The sequence below is a fragment of the Sardina pilchardus genome, chromosome 23, assembly GCF_963854185.1.
Source record: "Sardina pilchardus chromosome 23, fSarPil1.1, whole genome shotgun sequence".
Taxonomy (NCBI): Eukaryota; Metazoa; Chordata; class Actinopteri; order Clupeiformes; family Clupeidae; genus Sardina; species Sardina pilchardus.
In genome coordinates, this window is record NC_085016.1 from 2,756,956 (window position 1) to 2,776,955 (window position 20,000).

The 20,000-nt window shown below is 49.4% G+C and overlaps 1 protein-coding gene across 8 annotated transcripts in view; it reads right to left on the reverse strand.

The window, feature by feature from the left end:
• raph1b (Ras association (RalGDS/AF-6) and pleckstrin homology domains 1b) overlaps nucleotides 1-20,000 on the reverse strand; it is a 65,063-nt gene that overhangs the window by 12,671 nt on the left and 32,392 nt on the right. For 2 of the 8 annotated variants that reach the window (XM_062527927.1, XM_062527928.1), the window contains exons 3-8: nucleotides 12,433-12,579; nucleotides 11,908-12,010; nucleotides 9,720-10,381; nucleotides 7,911-8,033; nucleotides 7,140-7,214; nucleotides 3,025-3,102 (exon numbers count right to left, since the gene is read on the reverse strand). In XM_062527927.1, coding sequence (XP_062383911.1) covers nucleotides 3,025-3,102; nucleotides 7,140-7,214; nucleotides 7,911-8,033; nucleotides 9,720-10,381; nucleotides 11,908-12,010; nucleotides 12,433-12,579 — 1,188 coding nt within the window. Of the gene's footprint in view, nucleotides 1-3,024; nucleotides 3,103-7,139; nucleotides 7,215-7,910; nucleotides 8,034-9,719; nucleotides 10,382-11,288; nucleotides 11,311-11,907; nucleotides 12,011-12,432; nucleotides 12,580-20,000 lie in introns of those variants that run through there. The other 6 variants (XM_062527929.1, XM_062527931.1, XM_062527930.1 and 3 more) reach the window with 6 other exon arrangements.

A 20,000-nucleotide genomic window follows, 5' to 3' on the forward strand; every position in this document is an offset into this window, starting at 1 on the left:
ACTGGCACACGCACGGTGCCAACAACACACTGACCCACATCCAGCCCTACACACACACACACACACACACACACTCCTCACTTCACACACTCCTCACTCCATACACCCCACATCCAGCCCCTACACACACACACACACACACACACACTCCTCACTCCACACACTCCTCACTTCACACACCCCACATCCAGCCCTACACACACACACACTCCTCACTCCACACACTCCTCACTCCACACACCCCACATCCAGCCCGTACACACACACTCCTCACTCCACACACTCCTCACTCCACACACCCCTCCATCCAGCCCTACACACACACTCCTCACTCCACACACACCTCACTCCACACACCCGTCCATCCAGTAGTAGTAGTAGTAGTAGCAGCAGAAGTACACAGCGCTCACCCCTCACACCCCTCACTCCAGCCCGTACACACTCCACACACACCTCACTCCACACAACCCTCCATTCAGTAGTAGTAGTAGTAGTGGTAGTGGTAGTAGTAGCAGTAATAGTAGTAGTAGCAGCAGTAATAGTAGTAGTAGTAGTAGCAGCAGTAGTACCTTTATTTAATTCAGGGAAAGTTCATTGAGGGAAACCCTGATTTACAAGGTTTAAGATTTGACATGGCTTACATGGCCACAAAGTCAAGAGATTACATGGCCACAAATTAAACGTTCGAACAAAACAGAGAGCTAACTCGCTAGTCCTTCCCCCTCCCTCCCGTGCAACTGAAACTGTCCTAAACATGCATATTGTCTGTGATTGGATGGAACAGTTTGTTATGTTTCTATGGTCCAGGCTGGACCAAGTTGTTTTTGTTGCCGTTGGTGGAGCCTGTGCTGTCCACAGAGACCACGTTGTTTTACAGTGTACTCAGAGCACATGCAGCTAGGGGATGGGGAGGTGATGTTTTACAGTGTACTCAGAGCACATGCAGCTAGGGGATGGGGAGGTGATGTTTTACAGTGTACTCAGAGCACATGCAGCTAGGGGACGGGGAGATGTTTGCAGTATAAATAAGTAAGTAAGTAAGTAAGCAATGTTTATTTGTATAGCTCATTTTAACGTGCAACCCAAAGCGCCTCACACACAAGACTGATACATAAGACAGTGCTGAAACGGAGCGGCGTAGTCGCCATGCGTACCCGTGACAACAAGACAAACAAACAAATTTACAAATAAAAACAAGACAAAAATGCCGGATGTGACAAAAAATGTTTTAGCTTAGAAACCGCGTAAAACCACTTAAGAGCACCTTTAAGAATATGAAATAGATCAAATGCATATGAAATAAAATAGCTAGAATTAATCCATCCATCCATCAATTCTCAAATTACAGAGGCTATCGAGAAAGAAAAGGAAGAACTCGCAGAAGAAGAAAAAGAAAAGAAAAAAGAAAGAGACAGACACTCCTGGGAGATGACCAGTCTACACACCGGATAACTGCACTCAGCCTGGCACTACACACACACACACACACACACACACACACACACACACACACACACTCACACACGATCGGATAACTGCACTCAGCCTGGCTTGTGAGCTGCTGGTTATCAGCGTGTGTGTGTGTGTGTGTCGGACGTGAGTCTGAACTAAACATGCTCTGCTGTCGGGGCCCCATTAGTGAGTAAGTGGACGCGCGGTGCGGTGCGGAGCGGTCAGTGGCGGTGGGAGATATGAGCGGCTCTCTCGCTCTCGGCTCTCTATTTCACGCTGCACTGGCCGTGCTCCGCTGAGGCCGTCTGTTTTGAGCAGGCCGATTAGTGGACGGCCACGCTTAGGGTCCTCAGAGAGCAGAGAGGATCTGTGTGCACGTGGCGCACCCTGCTAGTCTGACTTCACACAAACACACACACACACACACAGCTAGTCTTACTACACACACACACACACACAGCTAGTCTTCTTACACCACATGTGGGGAGCACTTTTACGCCTCATCGTGTAAAAGAAACACACACACACACACACACACACACACACACACACACAGACACACAGCTTTTCTTACAGTTTGTATGTTTTTGTCTAGAACGAAATCCCCAATCTGAGTCTGATGAAATCTTCACGCCTCTCGACTCTCTCTAAGTACTTTGCTTTTTAGTTTACAGCAATGATTAAACAAGCACAAATCTCCGACTTTTCTAACACACACACACACACACACACACACACACACACACACACACAGACTCCCATAACGATGTATTATTCATTTACTAGACGAATGCACACTAACAAGTGTTCCACTTTTCTCCAGTATCGTTCTCCAACAGCCGCCTTTCATCGTGACTGGCCTCACAGAGAGACGGCTCCTATTGTCCCCTCAGAGAAAGAGGGAGAGAGAGAGGGAGACAGAGAGAGAGAGAGGGAGAGAGTGAAAGAGAGAGAAAGGGAGAAAGAGCAAGAGAGAGAAAGAGTGAAAGAGGAAGGAATAGAGTGAAAGAGAGAGAGAGGAGAGAGAGAGAAAGAGAGAGCGAGAGATGACACAACCACACACACACGTCCAAGCGTGCCCCAATCCACCAGAGAGCAGGACCCTGCTGCAGCCCCAACACACACACACACACACACACACGACCCTGCTGCAGCCTATTCAGTACTAATCCGCTGCAACTTCAGCCCGTTAAGTCTTATTTATTTATGCAGCATCTTTTATTGCCCTCACACACTAAATCCCCCCAAATACCATAGGAACGTGCCCGTGTACACACACACACACACACACGCACACACACACACGCACACACACACACACACACACACACACAGACACCCAAACGCGCGCGCGCTGCAGTGACCTATTTTCTGCTGTGTGCACGCCGGATCTCTTGTCTCAGTGGAGTGTGTGAGGAGAGCGGGCATGCTGTGCCTACACATCTGCAGACAGGGAATGTGTGTGTGTGTGTGTGTGTGTGTGTGTGTGTGTGTGTGTGTGTGTGTGTGTGTGTGTGTGTGTGTGTGTGTGTGTGTGTGTGTGTGTGTGTGTGTGTGTGTGCGCACACTCACCTTTTTCACCTGAGCCTCTTTGATCTTTTCCAGTGCCACACGGATCTTCTCTGCCTTTAGTTTGGCAGCTTGCTCCTCCTACACACACACACACACACACACACACACACACAGGCAGCGTTAACACACAAAGCATCCCCATGGGAAAACACATTTGGCACACACAGTGTCAGTGCAATAGCAAACAAAGACAAGCAACACCGTGCCCTACAACACACACATACAAACAATCAACAAACACAAGCTCAATATGACTAACAAACAAGACAGACAAACAAACAAACAAACAAGACAGACAAACAAAGGAATGTCCAACAAATAAAAATACTAAACAACCACATTCCACACACCCTGAAAAAAATCCTCACACACACACACACACACGACATACAGACCAAGCACAACACAGTGATGAACCAGCAGGAGAACGGCATGAATGGCCCATCATGAACAGGTGGACCCCCCCTCGTCCCCCCCCCCCCCCCTTACCTGTGGCTTCCAGCAAGCGGTCATCATCTTTGCAGTAGAACGATGTCTCTCTACAATACAGCCCAGACGTCACGTCTCAGCTCACGACCCAAACGCACGCGCTACGCTTCCACACGCCCCGCAGGAGATGGCTGTTCATTCCTTCCCAAGGATTCTATGACACCAGGCGTATTCGCTCACGCACACACACACGCACACACACACACACACACACACACACACACACACACTCTCTCTCTCTCAACAATGAGACCACGTCTATTCCCGCAGACGCCTTAATGGGCACGGAGGCAGAAATTAGCACGGTTCTCCGAGAGCGCTAGTCAGAGAGAGCGCTAGTCAAATAGAGCGCTAGTCCAAGAGAGTTCTCCAAAAGGTCGGTTCTCCAACGCGGACCGCAGAACCCCAGAGGGCTCCAGAGGCGTGCGGAGCGTCCAGGAGATTTGCCCGTCAGCGTCCGGGTGTGTGTGCCGCTCCTTCTCCTGGCTGTCCAGAGATGTTGGAGTGGAACACGTCACACACGCACACACACACACACACAACGACGGCAGAACAGGTGCTGCTCTCCGCGGTTCTCAAGCCTGCGCTCCTGCTCCTGCTCAGCTAGAACGTAGAACGTAGAACGTAGAACAGCACAGATGCTGGGCTACCAACACCGGCCTCCTTCAATGAAAATCTGTTCTCCACGCTCGCTCTCTCTCTCGCTCTCTCTCTCACACACACACACACACAGCTGCATGGCTCTGGGAATGTAGCCAATCATGAGCTTTAATCCCCCACACACACACACACACACACACAGTGGGGAGCCCTGCTGGTAGCAGAAACCGGGACCCTCGTTCCCACCTTTAACCAATCACGGGATGCCCTTTCGCCCAGCGGCCAATCACAACATGACATCCCTATCAAGCGTCCAACCAGATGACCCATTTCCCCCCCCCGGCCGGAGGGGTGCGGGAGGGGTGCGGGGTGTTTTGGCATGGGCAGACTGGGGCAAGTGGAGGGGCAATTCTTGAATGGGGGATGTGTTGGTGTTCCGAGCCCACATGCACGATCTGCTGCTACTGAGGGGCACGATACGCTCACTATGTGATCTCCCCCCTCCACCGTCTAGTCCTCATACACACACACACACACACACACAATCCTCAAAACGCTAGTGTATCAGAGCACAATAGACTGTACTTCAGCGCAAGTGTGCAAGACGTTGGGTGCAGGTCTCCGTGATTTGGAGGTAAAGTATCTGTGTGTGTGTGTGTGTGTGTGTGTGTGCGTGTGTGTTGAAGCAGTGAGAATCTGGAGTGTGATCTGCGTGTTCTATCAGCACGTCTGTGCTCTGAGCCCTGTGCTCGTGTGTGTGTGTGTGTGTGTGTGTGTGTGTGTGTGTGTGTGTGTGTGTGTGTGTGTGTGTGTGTGCTGAGCCCAAGGCTCCTCCATTGTCAAAAAAAAAAGAAAATGGGAGCGAGACAGGCAGCGGAACAGTGCTGGTGCCTCCTATATAAAGAACCCGGATTCCCTTTGAAGTCTTGTTCTCACCCTCCACACACACACACACACACACACACACACACACATACAGACTCTCTTGCTCACAGCTCTCTCTCACTGCTCTCGCTCTCTCTGCTCATATTCCCAGGCAGCCAGAGTAGGTCAAAAACTGAAAGAATTTATCTAAGGCTTTCTGAGCAAATCAGACAACACACACACACTTTCTGAGCAATTCAGACTTCTCTTCAGCTCTTCTCTCAAGTTCCCAAGCTGTGCATTATAGCTAGCAGCAGTCTTTTGACTGACAGGTCCACTGTGTCTTATGAGGGCATCCACAGCTAGATGACCGTGTGTCTCCTCTATCCAACAGACCGTGGATTTGGCCTCGTGTCCGTCAACACAACACACACACACACACACACACACACACACACTTGGAGCAATGCATTGGTTCATCCCATATGAGAGCTGCCACTCACTGCCTCACTGTTAAACGCACAGTTCCAACAGAGCGCTGAATTCAAGCTTCTTACTGCAAGTTAGCCACACACATGCTGACTATGGTGGATATGATATCTGCACACTCAAACGCTGCTCATGTGCAGAAGATCTGCGCCGGTCTGGCATACTCCTCCAAAGCCAGCTATGAGCAGGTCACACACACACACACACACAAAAGATCTGAGCCGGTCTGGCGTACTCTTCCAAAGCCAGCCATGAGTGGGTCACATGGGAATTAGACCTTAATTACATTCCCATGCATATTAAAAAGTGCTCACTGCATACATTAGCGGCCTGCTGCCCAATCAGACGGGCTCGTTTGTCTTGAGCTAATGGCTGCTGATGGGCGAACATATCTGATTAGGATGCTAATGCTAATAGCATTATTAGCCACCTAATCTGGGCTCGAGCATTTGGTGTCTCCTACAGTACACACACAAACGTCTGTTGCTACCAATACTCTTTGCAGTGGTGTAAGTCATTTGTCTGATAATACACACACACACACGGACAGACACACACACACACACCTCACTTGACAGAACAACAGTCTGTTAAACTGAAATAAATGGTGTTGTTCCTAATGTTTATAAATGCTGATAACTAGAGAGTCAGATCTGGAGGCATAACATGCTGAGAAAGCTCAGCTTAGGAAACAATCATATTAGTCTGGCAAAATACAAATGCGGATTAAAACTCACTAATGTGTCAGGGTGTGTGTGTGTGTGTGTGTGTGTGTGTGTGTGTGTATGTACACACACAGGGCCAGCTAAACAAAAGCACTCTGACTAACTGACATGGCAATAAGCATAAATCTGTGACCTAAAATCAGTGTGTGTTCGGCCTTTCACACATTCCCAAGTGGACACACGCAAATACAGGAATCTCCCACCCTGGAAAAGAAATGAACAGCCATTTTCCAAAAGAAACGCTCACGCAAAATAACGTTGCCCCATTCCATAAAGAAATATGCCATGTTCAAATCCCACATCTCCTGCTGGTGCTCTTGATCAGGACAGACAGACTACATATCCCATCTCCTGCTGGTGCTCTTGATCAGGACAGACAGACTACATATCCCAGAAGCCCCTTGTCAGAAACAAGGACACATCTGAGAGCAGACTGACATGCAGCATGCTTCACTCCCCTTACAGTGTACAACAATGAGGTTAAAACACACAGCACACACACAGCTTACTGTGGACAACAATGAGGAACACACCCAGAACACAAAGGTTATGGAGACAAGCAACACACACCCACAGAGAGCTTTCTAAACGGCACAAACAACATATTCCACAAACCAAAAATGGTGAAAAAAAAAATAAATAAATGTAAAGTACATTTCTAATATAGCAGAATTGAACAAAGAGAAGGAGCTAGTGGAAGGAGAAAGGAGGAGGCATCGAAAGGCGAAAGCCCCCCTTCACAGGAGACGGCGTTCTACAGAGAAAACAGCACTCTTACTCAACTAAACAAAACAACGAAACAAAACAACAAAACAACGAAACAAAACAACTAAACAAAACCAAACAGAGCTCTGGTGAAGAGGAAGGTGTGGTTATGAATCTAGAGCCACAGAAATCAGCCAATCAGCATGCAGACAGCAGGAAGCAGGAAGAATCAGTGGGCGTCACCTTGGTCAGCAGGTGAGAGGGCTTTCCCGCAATGCTTTTCAGAATCAGAGAGGTTTCTTTGTCCAGATACGAGTGCTTGGTGCAGAAGAGAAACAGGACAGTCAGTGCAATGATTTATGATTGATGATTTCTGAATGTACACAAACAAGATCTTTTGATTTCTGTTTAAAAAGAGTGGAAGCAGGAAAACAGCATTGATTGTGATCGTTAATTTGGCAGTCAAGGAGAAGATCCCTGATCCACTCAAAAACTTGTACCTTACATCAGCATAACATACCTATTAACATACCATAACATTTCCCTTTGTTGGAGAGATACAGGTTTTACTGGCTGTGGTGATCGTGGGTTTGTGTGTGTATTTATGGTCCCTAGTTAGCAAAGATTCATGACTGTACTGGTTTTTAAATCACCTTGCTGATTGTGGACTAAGAGGGAAGACTCACCACAAAGATTTGTCCCCCTAACACTTGTACTCTCTCTCTCACACACACACACACACACACACACGCAACATGCATGTTAAAAAGTAACATAAGTAAGGCTCCTTTTTTATAAGTGTTTAAGTCCCAGCTTGAGTAGGAGACTAATCCAAACACCATCCCCCACTAGAGTCTGCAACTCTCTTTCAGATGACTTTGACCTTCAGACAAAGGGAGGTATGTGTGTGTTTATATGAAAACATGCACATATGCATACACACACACACACACACACACGACCTTTCCACCTCCCCACCCACACACACACCCACACACACACACACACACTTACAGTGCCCAAATCCAATTCCCCGTTCTGGGATGTAAAGTCAAGATGTCGTCTGGAGACCCCGCGTGCAGGCCTACCATTGGCCCTTCGCTGTGATGCATGCTGGGTAATAATTCGTGCAGGTGACTGAGACAGACAGGCAGGTGAGGAAGCAGGCAGGTGGGCAGTGAGGGGGCAGAGAGGGGGTAGAGAGGGGGCAGAGAGGGGGCAGAGAGGGGGCAGTGAGGTGGGCGGTGGTTTATCATGCAGACACAGTGTAGAGAACGCACAACACAGCACAGTAAGAACCACATTAGAATCCATCATGCAGGGATCTCCAGGCAACAGGCACTCACACAAACAAACAAACAAACAAACATCTCCAAAACAAAACATTTGCACTCTGTGAGGTTATGGAAATAATCATTACCACATCTACAAGCATCTGTGTTTTAAGTTTCAGGACAAGTTTTCACAGTCACATTAGCATGCAGTAGATGAGGTTGAGTTAACAATCAGTACGCACGCACACACGCGCACACGCACACACGCACACACACACACACACTAAACAGATGTAATAGATTGTGTGGCGGCCCATTGTCAGTCATCAGGCTCATTATTGGGACTATTATGGTCTGTTTTGGGTGGCCCGATGGCTCCAGACTCCTCCATGGCTGGGTCCCATATCTCATGTTTAATAAGCGTGTGGAACTGGAGCTCTGAAAGGCTGCGGCTCCCCTGAGTAACGCGAGCGCACTTAAAACAGATGGAGATGAGTGGCCTCTGTCTGGACACCGCTGACTCAGCTTTATCACAACTGTCCCATCTGACCCCTGTGAACCTCAGCTATCCTCTTACACACACACCACAACACACACACACACATCTACTCCCACCCCTCAGGCTGTATAGAGTAATAGGAGCCAGGGTGGGAAGAGTTGGAAGGGTGCGTGTGTGTGTGTGTGTGTGTGTGTGTGTGTGTGTGTGTGTGTGTGTGTGTGTGTGTGTGTGTGTAGAGAGTTCAGGCTACGACTTAACATAAAGCACTTTGTTTCCCTCTGCATCTGAATACAATACACATACCGCTAGACATGTTAATGAATCATTTAGATGACTCATATAGTCCTGACTGGACTTCCTGCTCGTTAACAGTCACTTGGCCTCATCAGAGCCTCATCACTAAACTCTGGGTCTGGATCTGGGCTACATCTGGGCCAGATCCGGGCTACATGTGGGCTACATCCCGGCTACATGTGGGCCAGATCCGGGCCAGCCATCGGGTCTCAGGTCCACAGAACACAGTCAACTTCTTCTTCTTGTGCTTTCATGTGACTAATTTGCCTGATTTAGACTGCTTACATCACTCTTCTGGGCTGTGGCCCGAAAACATGTTCACACATAAAAACACTATTCCTTAAATACAGAAGAAGAGACGAGAAGAGAATGACTTCAGGGAGGAGGGGAGAGAGAGAGAGAGAGAGAGGGGGGGTTTAAAGAGAAAGAGAAAGAGAAAGAGAGAGAGAGAGAGAGAGAGAGGGGGTTTAAAGAGAGAGAGAGAGAGGGGGTTTAAAGAGAGAGAGAGGGGGGGTTTAAAGAGAGAGAGAGGGGGGGTTTAAAGAGAGAGAGAGAGGGTTTAAAGGGAGAGAGAGAGAGAGAGAGAGAGAGAGAGCGGGTTTAAAGAGAGAGAGAGAGAGGGAGAGAGAGAGAGAGAGAGAGAGAGAGAGTTCCTATTCCTTGTTCATGTCACTACTCCAATCCCCCGTCCCACACACCTGAGGACCCCAGCTGATGAGGTCATCTAAACAGGAAGTGAGGTGGACGTGCTCTTACCTCGGTGCTGGACTGGCCGGGCGCGCCCTGTGTGGGGGGGGGGCCCCCGGAACCCTCGTCCCTCTCCGCGCCCCCCCGCACAGGGCCCTTCTCCATGTCCAGCGAGTCCATGCTGGAGGCCGAGGCGCTGGAGCGCGAGGAGTGTCCGGCCGAGCGGCCGTCCTGCTCGCTGCTGCCCCCCCCCACGGAGCCCGTGCGGCGGTGCTGGGGCGGGTGCTGGGGGGGGGGCAGCGAGGAGGCGGAGGGCCGGCGGAGGAGGGTGGAGGAGGAGCAGGAGGAGGAGGAGGAGGAGGAGGAGGCGCAGGAGGAGGTCTGGCGGGCGGCCTCGTCCATGCTGAGCGACGCCTTCTCCAGCTGCGCCGTGATGTCGTCCAGCGACAGGTCGGAGGCGAGCGGGCGGACCGGGGTCTGGCGGACCGAGCCGGCCGGCGACGCCCTCGTGCTGCTGCTGGTGCTGCCGCCGCTGCTGCCCCCCCCGCCGCCGCCGCTGCCCGCGGTCGCCACGGAGATGCCCACGCCGCGCCCGCCGGCCTTGTGGCGCGAGGAGGAGGAGGGCGCCCGCACGGAGCCCGGTTTACCCATGGTGCTCAGCTCGCTCTCGATGGTGCACAGGTCAGCCATCAGCGCGTCCAGGTCCACCGGCTCACCCTGGCTCAGCGCCTCTGGGGACGACACCGCACACACACACACACACACACACACACGGGTCAGAACCACACACACACCGGCTCACCCTGGCTCAGCGCCTCTGGGGACGACACCGCACACACACACACACACACACACGGGTCAGAACCACACACACACGGACATGACTATCCCACCCAAACACACACTCACACGGGTCAGAACCACACACACACCGGCTCACCCTGGCTCAGCGCCTCTGGGGACGACACCGCAGCAGCACACACACACACACACACGGGTCAGAACCACACACACACGGACACAAATATCTAAACACACTCAAGGGTCAGAACCACACACACACGGACATGACTATCCCACCCAAACACACACTCACACGGGTCAGAACCACACACATACACACGGACACAAATATCCAAACACACACTGACAAGGACCAAATACACACTCAAAAAATCAATAATTATTTTGAGACATCAATATCCCCACCCAAACACACAGTCAAGACTCAAACACACACTCAAAAAAAAAATCCATAATTATTTTGAGACATCAATATCCCCACCCAAACACACACTCAAGGCTCAAACACACACTCAAAACCACACACAGACATAAATATCCCCACCCAAAGACACAGTGTGTACAAGTCCAGTGATAATGAAACACAGTTTGTGTCTAACCAGAGTGATGTCCACAGTACATTGAATACTCTAACACTGTTGGACATGCACATTCAAACATCTAGAGGAGGTCACATTCAGTTCACCTGTAAAGGTTATAGTGGATTTTAGGTTCATCCTGAAATGTCACGTGAAAGCTGAACATCCCTGACTGATTGTGAGTAGTGTGTGTGTGTGTGTGTGTGTGTGTGTGTGTGTGTGTGTGTGAACAGCATTGTGGTAAGAGCGCTCTCACCGTTGATGTTGTACATGGAGAAGCGGTAGTGTGTGTGTGTGTGTGTGTGTGTGTGTGTGAACAGCATTGTGGTAAGAGCACTCTCACCGTTGATGTTGTACATGGAGAAGCGGTAGTGTGTGTGTGTGTGTGTGTGTGTGTGTGAGTGTGTTCTCACCGTTGATGTTGTACATGGAGAAGCGGTAGTGTGTGTGTGTGTGTGTGTGTTCTCACCGTTGATGTTGTACATGGAGAAGCGGTAGTGTGTGTGTGTGTGTGTGTGTGTGTGTGTGTGTGTGTGTGTGTGTGTGTTCTCACCGTTGATGTTGTACATGGAGAAGCGGTAGTGTGTGTGTGTGTGTGTGTGTGTGTGTGTTCTCACCGTTGATGTTGTACATGGAGAAGCGGTAGTGTGTGTGTGTGTGTGTGTGTGTGTGTGTGTTCTCACCGTTGATGTTGTACATGGAGAAGCGGTAGTGTGTGTGTGTGTGTGTGTGTGTGTTCTCACCGTTGATGTTGTACATGGAGAAGCGGTAGTGTGTGTGTGTGTGTGTGTGTGTGTGTGTGTTCTCACCGTTGATGTTGTACATGGAGAAGCGGTAGTGTGTGTGTGTGTGTGTGTGTGTGTGTGTGTTCTCACCGTTGATGTTGTACATGGAGAAGCGGTACGAGAAGTTGGCCAGGTTGGTCTCCTGCCTGAGGGGAGCGTTCTGGATCTTCTGTGGCCGGCCATCGTCCAGGCCCTGAGTATGGAAGAGTGTGTGTGTGTGTGTGTGTGTGTGTGTGTGTGTGTGTGTTATGGACAGAGACAAAGAGAGGGACGTCAAATACAGAACTGTGCTGGTGTTTCTCAGGCGGGTGACGAGGAGGCTTCCTAAGGAGTCCTCTGCATTATAGCTTTGTAGCGTGAATGTTATTCCTCGTGTGTGTGATGAATGAGTAAATGTAGAGTGTAACCTGTGAGGCCGTCTGTGTGTGTGTGTGTGTGTGTGTGTGTGTGTGTGTGTGTGTGTGTGTGTGTGTGTGTGTGTGTGTGTGTGTGTGTGTGTGTGTGTGTGGAATGAGTAAATGAGTGTAACCTGTGAGGACGTGTGTGTGTGTGTGTGTGTGTGTGTGTGTGTGTGTGTGTGTGTGTGTGTGTGTGGAATGAGTAAATGAGTGTAACCTGTGAGGCCGGATCAGCAGGGCCAACCTGTGTCAGCTTGTCCAGCTCTCCCAGCCAGGCTCCGAACATCTTGTCCAGGTCCTGGTCCTCCTTATCGCTGTCCTCCTCCGCAGCATGGTCCAGCTCGTCATCAGACACCTGATCCATCTGGAACAACACACACTCTAATGTTACCACCACCTTCATCACCATCACCACCACAATCATCATCATCATCATCAGACACCTGATCCATCTGGAACACACACAGTCCACCATCATCACCACCTTCATCACCATCACCACCACAATCATCATCATCATCAGACACCTGATCCATCTGGACCAACACACACTCTAATGTTATTACCACCTTCATCACTATCACCATCATAATCCTCCTCCTCCTCATCATCAGACACCTGATCCATCTGGAACACCACACACTCTATTGTTATCATCACCTTCATCACCATCACCACCACAATCATCATCATCAGACACCTGATCCATCTGGACCAACACACACTCCAAGGTTATCACCACCTTCTTCACTATCACCACCACAATCATCATCACCACCACAATAGTCATCATCACCTTCATCACCATCACCACCACAATCATCAATGTCATTGCCATCATCACTACCATGATCATAGTCATCAACACCATCACTACCATCATAGTCGTCACCACCATCGTCATCATCACTACCATCATCACCATCACCATCGTCATTACCATCATCATAGTCATCACCATCATCACCATCATCGTCGTCATTATCACCATCACCATCATCGTCATCATTACCACCATCATCATCATCACTATCATCACCATCACCACCATCATCATCATCATCCCCCTGGATCACTACCTCATGAATACAGACACCACTAGTGTCTTCACAGTGCAAAGAGCTGCTCCGTTTCAGATCCCACATAATCACACACACCACACATATCACATAATCCTATATCACACACACTCGCCTCCTCCTCCAGCACTCGTGCCTGGTGGGGAACACCCACACCACATCTGGAGCTCAACTGCACTTGTTCTCATTCAGTAGAGCAATGGAAGTGCAGCAGTCAGGGCTGCTGTAGTCCTCACCTCAGCGTGCTGACTCGGCCTGCCAGGGACCAGCTGCTCTGCTCTGCTCTGCTCTGCTTAACGATGCTAGGAGAGGCTACGCTAGGCTAGGCTACACTATGCTAGGAGAGGCTACGCTAGGCTACACTATGCTAGGCTAGGCTAGCTCATAAGGACAGCATGATGGCCACATCACAGCACCATTTAAGACTGTTTGAGATCACTGTGCAGACCGAGAGCAGAGGCACTCAGAGATGAGAGGAGAAGGGAGAGAGAGGGTGTGTGTGTGTATGTGTGTGTGTGTGTGTGTGTGTGTGTGTGTGTGTGTGTGTGTATGTGTGTGTGCAGGAGATCTGAGCCCAATGGATCAGTCCGCACTCTGCAGCAACACCCACATGGCCTTATCACGACTCCCACCGTAACCATGGCAACATGGCCGAGCTGGTTCCACTACCAAAGCAGCTCTCAGATACATGCATACGCTCACTTGGTGTGTGTGTGTGTGTGTGTGTGTGTGTGTGTTCTCAGATACATGCCTATGCTCACTTTGAGTGATGTCTCAATGTCTCTTACTCTGACATTGTCATCACTGTAGCTAGGTGCTGTCACCATTTCGGCAGTTGCCCTGGTAACACCTTAGCTGCGAAATGTGGTTGCCATGGCAATTGCCAAGGTGTTTTGTAAGTGGGGGGCGTAGTTGGCTTCCGCTCCTCTCTCCCCCTCACCAGTACGTGTGAGGCGCGCCTCTCTCCACCCTCGGATTGGGGCGGTTGCTGTGGAAACCTTCTGCTGTGCACAAACACGTGAAGAAGTGGCCTTGACTTGCGGCTCAGGATGGTGGAGAGAGATCCCAGTGAACACACCTCTCCCTCACAACCATCCCAGTTCACACACCTCTCCCTCACAACCATCCCAGTTCACACACCTCTCCCTCACAACCATCCCAGTTAACAACACACCTCTCCCTCACAACCATCCCAGCTAACACACCTCTCCCTCACAACCATCCCAGTTCACACACCTCTCCCTCACAACCATCCCAGTTCACACACCTCTCCCTCACAACCATCCCAGTTCACACACCTCTCCCTCACAACCATCCCAGATAACACACCTCTCCCTCACAACCATCCCAGTTCACACACCGCTCCCTCACAACCTACAACATGTGGCTGCAGGCGCCTCAATGTAGGCTGACCACCAGACATCCCCATCCCCGGTTTCAGGGGACAGTCCCTGTTTTTGGTTGCCTGTCCCCGGGAAAATACAGAAAAACTACCCATGTCTCCAGTTTTTGAAGATAAAACTTGTATATGCATTGCATTTCATTTAGACTGATAGTCAAACTGAAAATCTCTCCGTGTTTTCCACATTTTTGGGATCATGTCCCTGGTTTTGGTCTCGTATATCTGGTCACCTTACTAAGTGATCAGTACAAAAATATGTCCACACTGCACCAACAGAGTCAGTGTTCTTGTCTAAATGGCCAAGCCCATGTGTATGGATGTGCACATCATGAGCACGTGCTGTGAGTCTAGCGGTTGCTGTGTCTAGTGGGGTGGGTCTACTGCACAGCACAGCACTGCTGCAGTGGGGAGCTGAAAGGCAAGGAAACAGCACCATCTGTTGGACACTACAGTTAATACATTTTGGATGACCTCCTAAATCCAGCCTAAACAACAGCTGGCAGTATGTGTGTGTGTGTGTGTGTGTGTGGTGTGTGTGTGTGTGTGTGTGTGTGTGTGTGTGTGTGTGTGTGTGTGTGTGTGTGTGTGTGTGTGTGTGTGTGCGCATGCACGCAAGTGTAAACTTGAGATGTACCAAATGTCCTCCAATAATGGCTGTGTGAAATCAAATCACACCAAATTAGATAACAGACACACACACACACACACACACACACACTGAAAGCTAAAAGCCTTATGTAAGCAACTTTTCTTTCACTTCAGATGTGTGTTGTGTTTGAGACCATCTTTCTCTCTCTACATGTGCACGTGTGTGTGCATGTGTGTGTGCGCGTGTGTGTGGGTGTGCGTGTGTGTGTGTTATGTTTGCATGCATCCATACGGGTGCAAACATGCAGCACACATCGTATACGTAAGGAAAAGTCAGTGGCCGATCAGACCAGTACCAGGTATTATTGTGTGTGTGTGTGTGTGTGTGTGTGTGTGTGTGTGTGTGTGTGTGTGTGTGTGTGTGTGTGTGTGTGTGTGTGTGTGTGTGTGTGTGACCCATTACCAAACTGCAACAGTTGCAGATTTTACACACACACACACACACACACACACACACACACACACACACACACACACACACACACACACACACACACACACACACACACACACACACACACACACACACTCAATCAGAGTGAAGCATGTTGGATGCTTGGAACAGGACTGGAATGCTGCTCAAAGGGTAAGTGTGTCAGTGTACAGTAGTATTACTGCTGGCTCTGTCTTTGGCAGTGAGACAAAAACACACAGAGAGAGAGAGAGAGAGAAGAGAGAGAGAGAGAGAGAGAGAGAGAGAGAGAGTGTGTGTGTGTGTGTGTTCTGTTTTGTGTGTGTACATGTGTTCTGTACTGTTGCTGTTGTCCATCATCTGGATTAAGAGCAGAGTAGAGGACTAGGTCCAACTCCACTCCCAGATAGTGTGCACCCCCACCCTTGGAAAACTACACACACACACACACACACACACACACACACACACACACACATATAATGGGATAGATGCAAGAACACATGCCCCCCCCCCCCCTAAAAAAAGTGCAGCAGCTGGTGGAGTGTGTTGTGCTCGGGATAAGGAGTTGTCACATTCCACCTCACACACATGCTGCCCTCTTACAATTACACAAACACAGGCAGCACTGTGAGTGCAAGTGCATGGGTGTGTGTGTGTGTCTGTGTGTCTGTGTGTGTGTGTGTGTGTGTGTGTGTGTGTGTGTGTGTGTGTGTGTGTCTGTGTGTGTGTGTTCATCTGCATGTCAGAGTGTGTGAGTGTGTGTGTGTGTGTGTGTGTGTGTGTGTGTGTTTGTGTATCTGCATGTCAGTGTGTGTCCAGCTGCTGTGCAGTTAGTGTGTGCTGACAGCTATTCCAACAGCCCCTCATAGCCTCATGCTGATGATGAAGACCAGTCCTGTGTGTGTGTGTGTGTTTATGTCATGTATGTGTGTGTGTGTGTGTGTGTGTGTGTGTGTGTGTGTGTGTGTGTGTTTATGTCATATGTGCATGTGTGTGTGTTTATGTCATGTGTGTATGTGTGTGCGTGTGTGCACGTGTGCAATCAGGGTGAAGTAAAGAGTGATCAAAACTGAGTAAAAGAATATCGCTTTAAGAAACTGCCATGCACAATGTGTGTGTGTGTGTGTGTGTGTGTGTGTGTGTGTGTGTGTGCGTGTGTGTGTGTGTGTGTGTCTGCACGCATGTGTCTTGTGTGTGCGCGTGTGTCTTGTGTTTGTGTGTGTGTGTGTGTGTGTGTGTGTGTGTGTGTGTGTGTGTGTCTGCACGCATGTGTCTTGTGTGTGTGCGCATGTGTCTTGTGTGTGTGTGTGTGTGTGTGTGTGTGTGTGTGTGTGTGTGTGCGTGCGTGCGTCTGTGTCTTGTGTGTGTGTGTATTATGTCCTAACAGGAAATGTCCAGGATGAGTGGAATTCTTCATCTCCCCAGGGGGCCATCCCAGACTGGGGGTCTCCAGCTGCCTCACCACGGAAACCGCTGCCGCCGGCAACCACAGCACAACCACCACCACACAGCACCACTTAGGGGCTCCAGCACTCGGACCATAGTGGAGTGGGCACACATCACCACAGCAACAACACATCACCATAGCAACAACACACTAGAGAATCAACACATCACCACAGCAACACACCAGAGTATTAAAGAGACCCTATGCAACTTTTTCATAGTCATAAAATCGCTCAGAAATCGTTGTTTTGCTTGACTGACCAGTTTCATCGAAAACAGTAATATTTCCTCCCGCCCCCAGTGTCCCTCTCCGCTATTGCAACCTTGCAGTTTCTGCAGGACAAGATCGCTCCTTGTTTACATCTGGAAGTCTGAGACACGTGAGGAACAAGAAGAACCACACTTGCAATTTATATATTTATATATAGCCTATATATGTATAAATATACACTCTAAAGCTGTCGGGGAAGCTCTGCAGAGAAATATGCAAGCATAAAACGAGCGAAAACGAAAAACGAAACCGAAACCAGGGATGAAATCGCCAATCCTGCATAGTTCCTCTTTAACACACCACTAGAGCTTTAACACACCAGAGTATCAACACAACACTATAACATTAACACACCAGAGTATTAACACACCAGAGTACGTGTCTGTGTGTGTGCGTGTGTGTGTGTGTGTGTGTGCATTTATCTATGCGTCCCTGAGCTAGTCTATCATTAAGTAAACACCTCTGCCCTTTCCCTTTGCTGCTATCATAAAAACAACCTCCTGAGGCAGCCTCTTCAGGCACACAGGCACAGTAACCCTTTACACACACACAGGCACACAGAGACACACACACACACATACTGTAGACACAGACACACACACACACAGACATACACACACACACATAGACATACACACACACACAGGCACACAGAGACACACACACACACACATAGACATACACACACACACACAAAGGCACACACACAGTAACCCTTTACAGACACACAGGCACACAGACACAGACACACACACACACACATACTGTAGACACATACACACACGCACACACACACACCCTCAATGAGAAGATCACCAAAGGACAGCTTGCCGTGTTGGTGACTATTAGCTTTTGAGTAGAACATTTGCCTGATATGCAGTTTGACTTCATTTAGAGTGAGAAGTACGGGTCACCAGAGCAGTTTGACTTGGGTCATTTAGAGTAAGAAGTATGGGTCACCAGAGCAGTTTGACTTGGGTCATTTTGAATGAGAAGTACGGGTCACCAGAGCAGTTTGACTTGGGTCATTTTGAATGAGAAATACGGGTCACCAGAGCAGTTTGACTTGGGTCATTTTGAATAAGGAATACGGGTCACCAGGGCGGTGTACTAAAGGACTCGGTGTGGAAGGGGCCACTCAACGCCACAGGGCAGTCGCGGCGCTAGCATGCAGTTAGCATACGCTGGAACACTTCTTACTGCACACACACCACCTCATTCCAGAGAGCAACTGGTACATGGCAATCAAGTCGGGCCGTGTGTGTGTGTGTGTGTGTGTGTGTATGGCAATCAAGACGTGCCTTGTGGTCAGATCCGTCACTCATCTCCCTCAGAGGACTCGGCTGACACTCATAATCTCCAGTTGTCGCGGACGATTTGTTTTGGCTTCTCACAATAGGCCAGCGGAGGCGGCCAACTTAACCAAAACACACGCGATGCATTCAATGTCTGGAAAAACAAGGTAGCATTTTATTGACTACAGACAACAATTCTATCTCTGAGACAATTGGAAACAACACACACACACACACACACACACACACACACACACACACACACACACACACACACACACACACACACACACACACACACACACACACACACACACACACACACACACACACACACACACACACACACACACACACACACACACACACACACACACACACACACACACACACACACACACACACACGCCTCGAGTTGCTTTTGGTTTGGACACCCCATCAGTGTGTGCAATTGCTCCGTTCTGTTGTAGTTCCAGGAAGTCGGAATGCCCTGGGGGAGTTCTGGAGCTACATTAACACACACGTCCTACAGTACTCTTGGGCTCTAGCTACATTAACACACACACACACACACACACACGTCCTACAGTCCTCTTGGGGTCTAGCTCATTAGCACACACACACACGTCCTACAGTACTCTTGGGCTCTAGCTACATTAACACACACACACACACACACACACACACACACACACACACACACACACACACACACACACGTCCTACAGTACTCGTGGGGTCTAGCTACATTAACACACACACACACGTCCTACAGTACTCTTGGGGTCTAGCTACATTAACACACACACACACACACGTCCTACAGTACTCTTGGGCTCTAGCTACATTAACACACACACACGTCCTACAGTACTCTTGGGGTCTAGCTACATTAACACACACACACACACACACACATCCTACAGTACTCTTGGGCTCTAGCTACATTAACACACACACACACACACACGTCCTACAGTACTCTTGGGGTCTAGCTACATTAACACACACACACACACACGTCCTACAGTACTCTTGGGCTCTAGCTACATTAACACACACACACACACACACGTCCTACAGTACTCTTGGGGTCTGGCTACATTTGCTGGACGTGATGGGGCAGCCTCCTACTGTTCCATGGTTACGGTCCAAAAACACTCACTTTTGGACTTCTGTCACATGAAAGAATTCGTTTTTCTGCATATGAGGGAGAAATGTTGAAACCT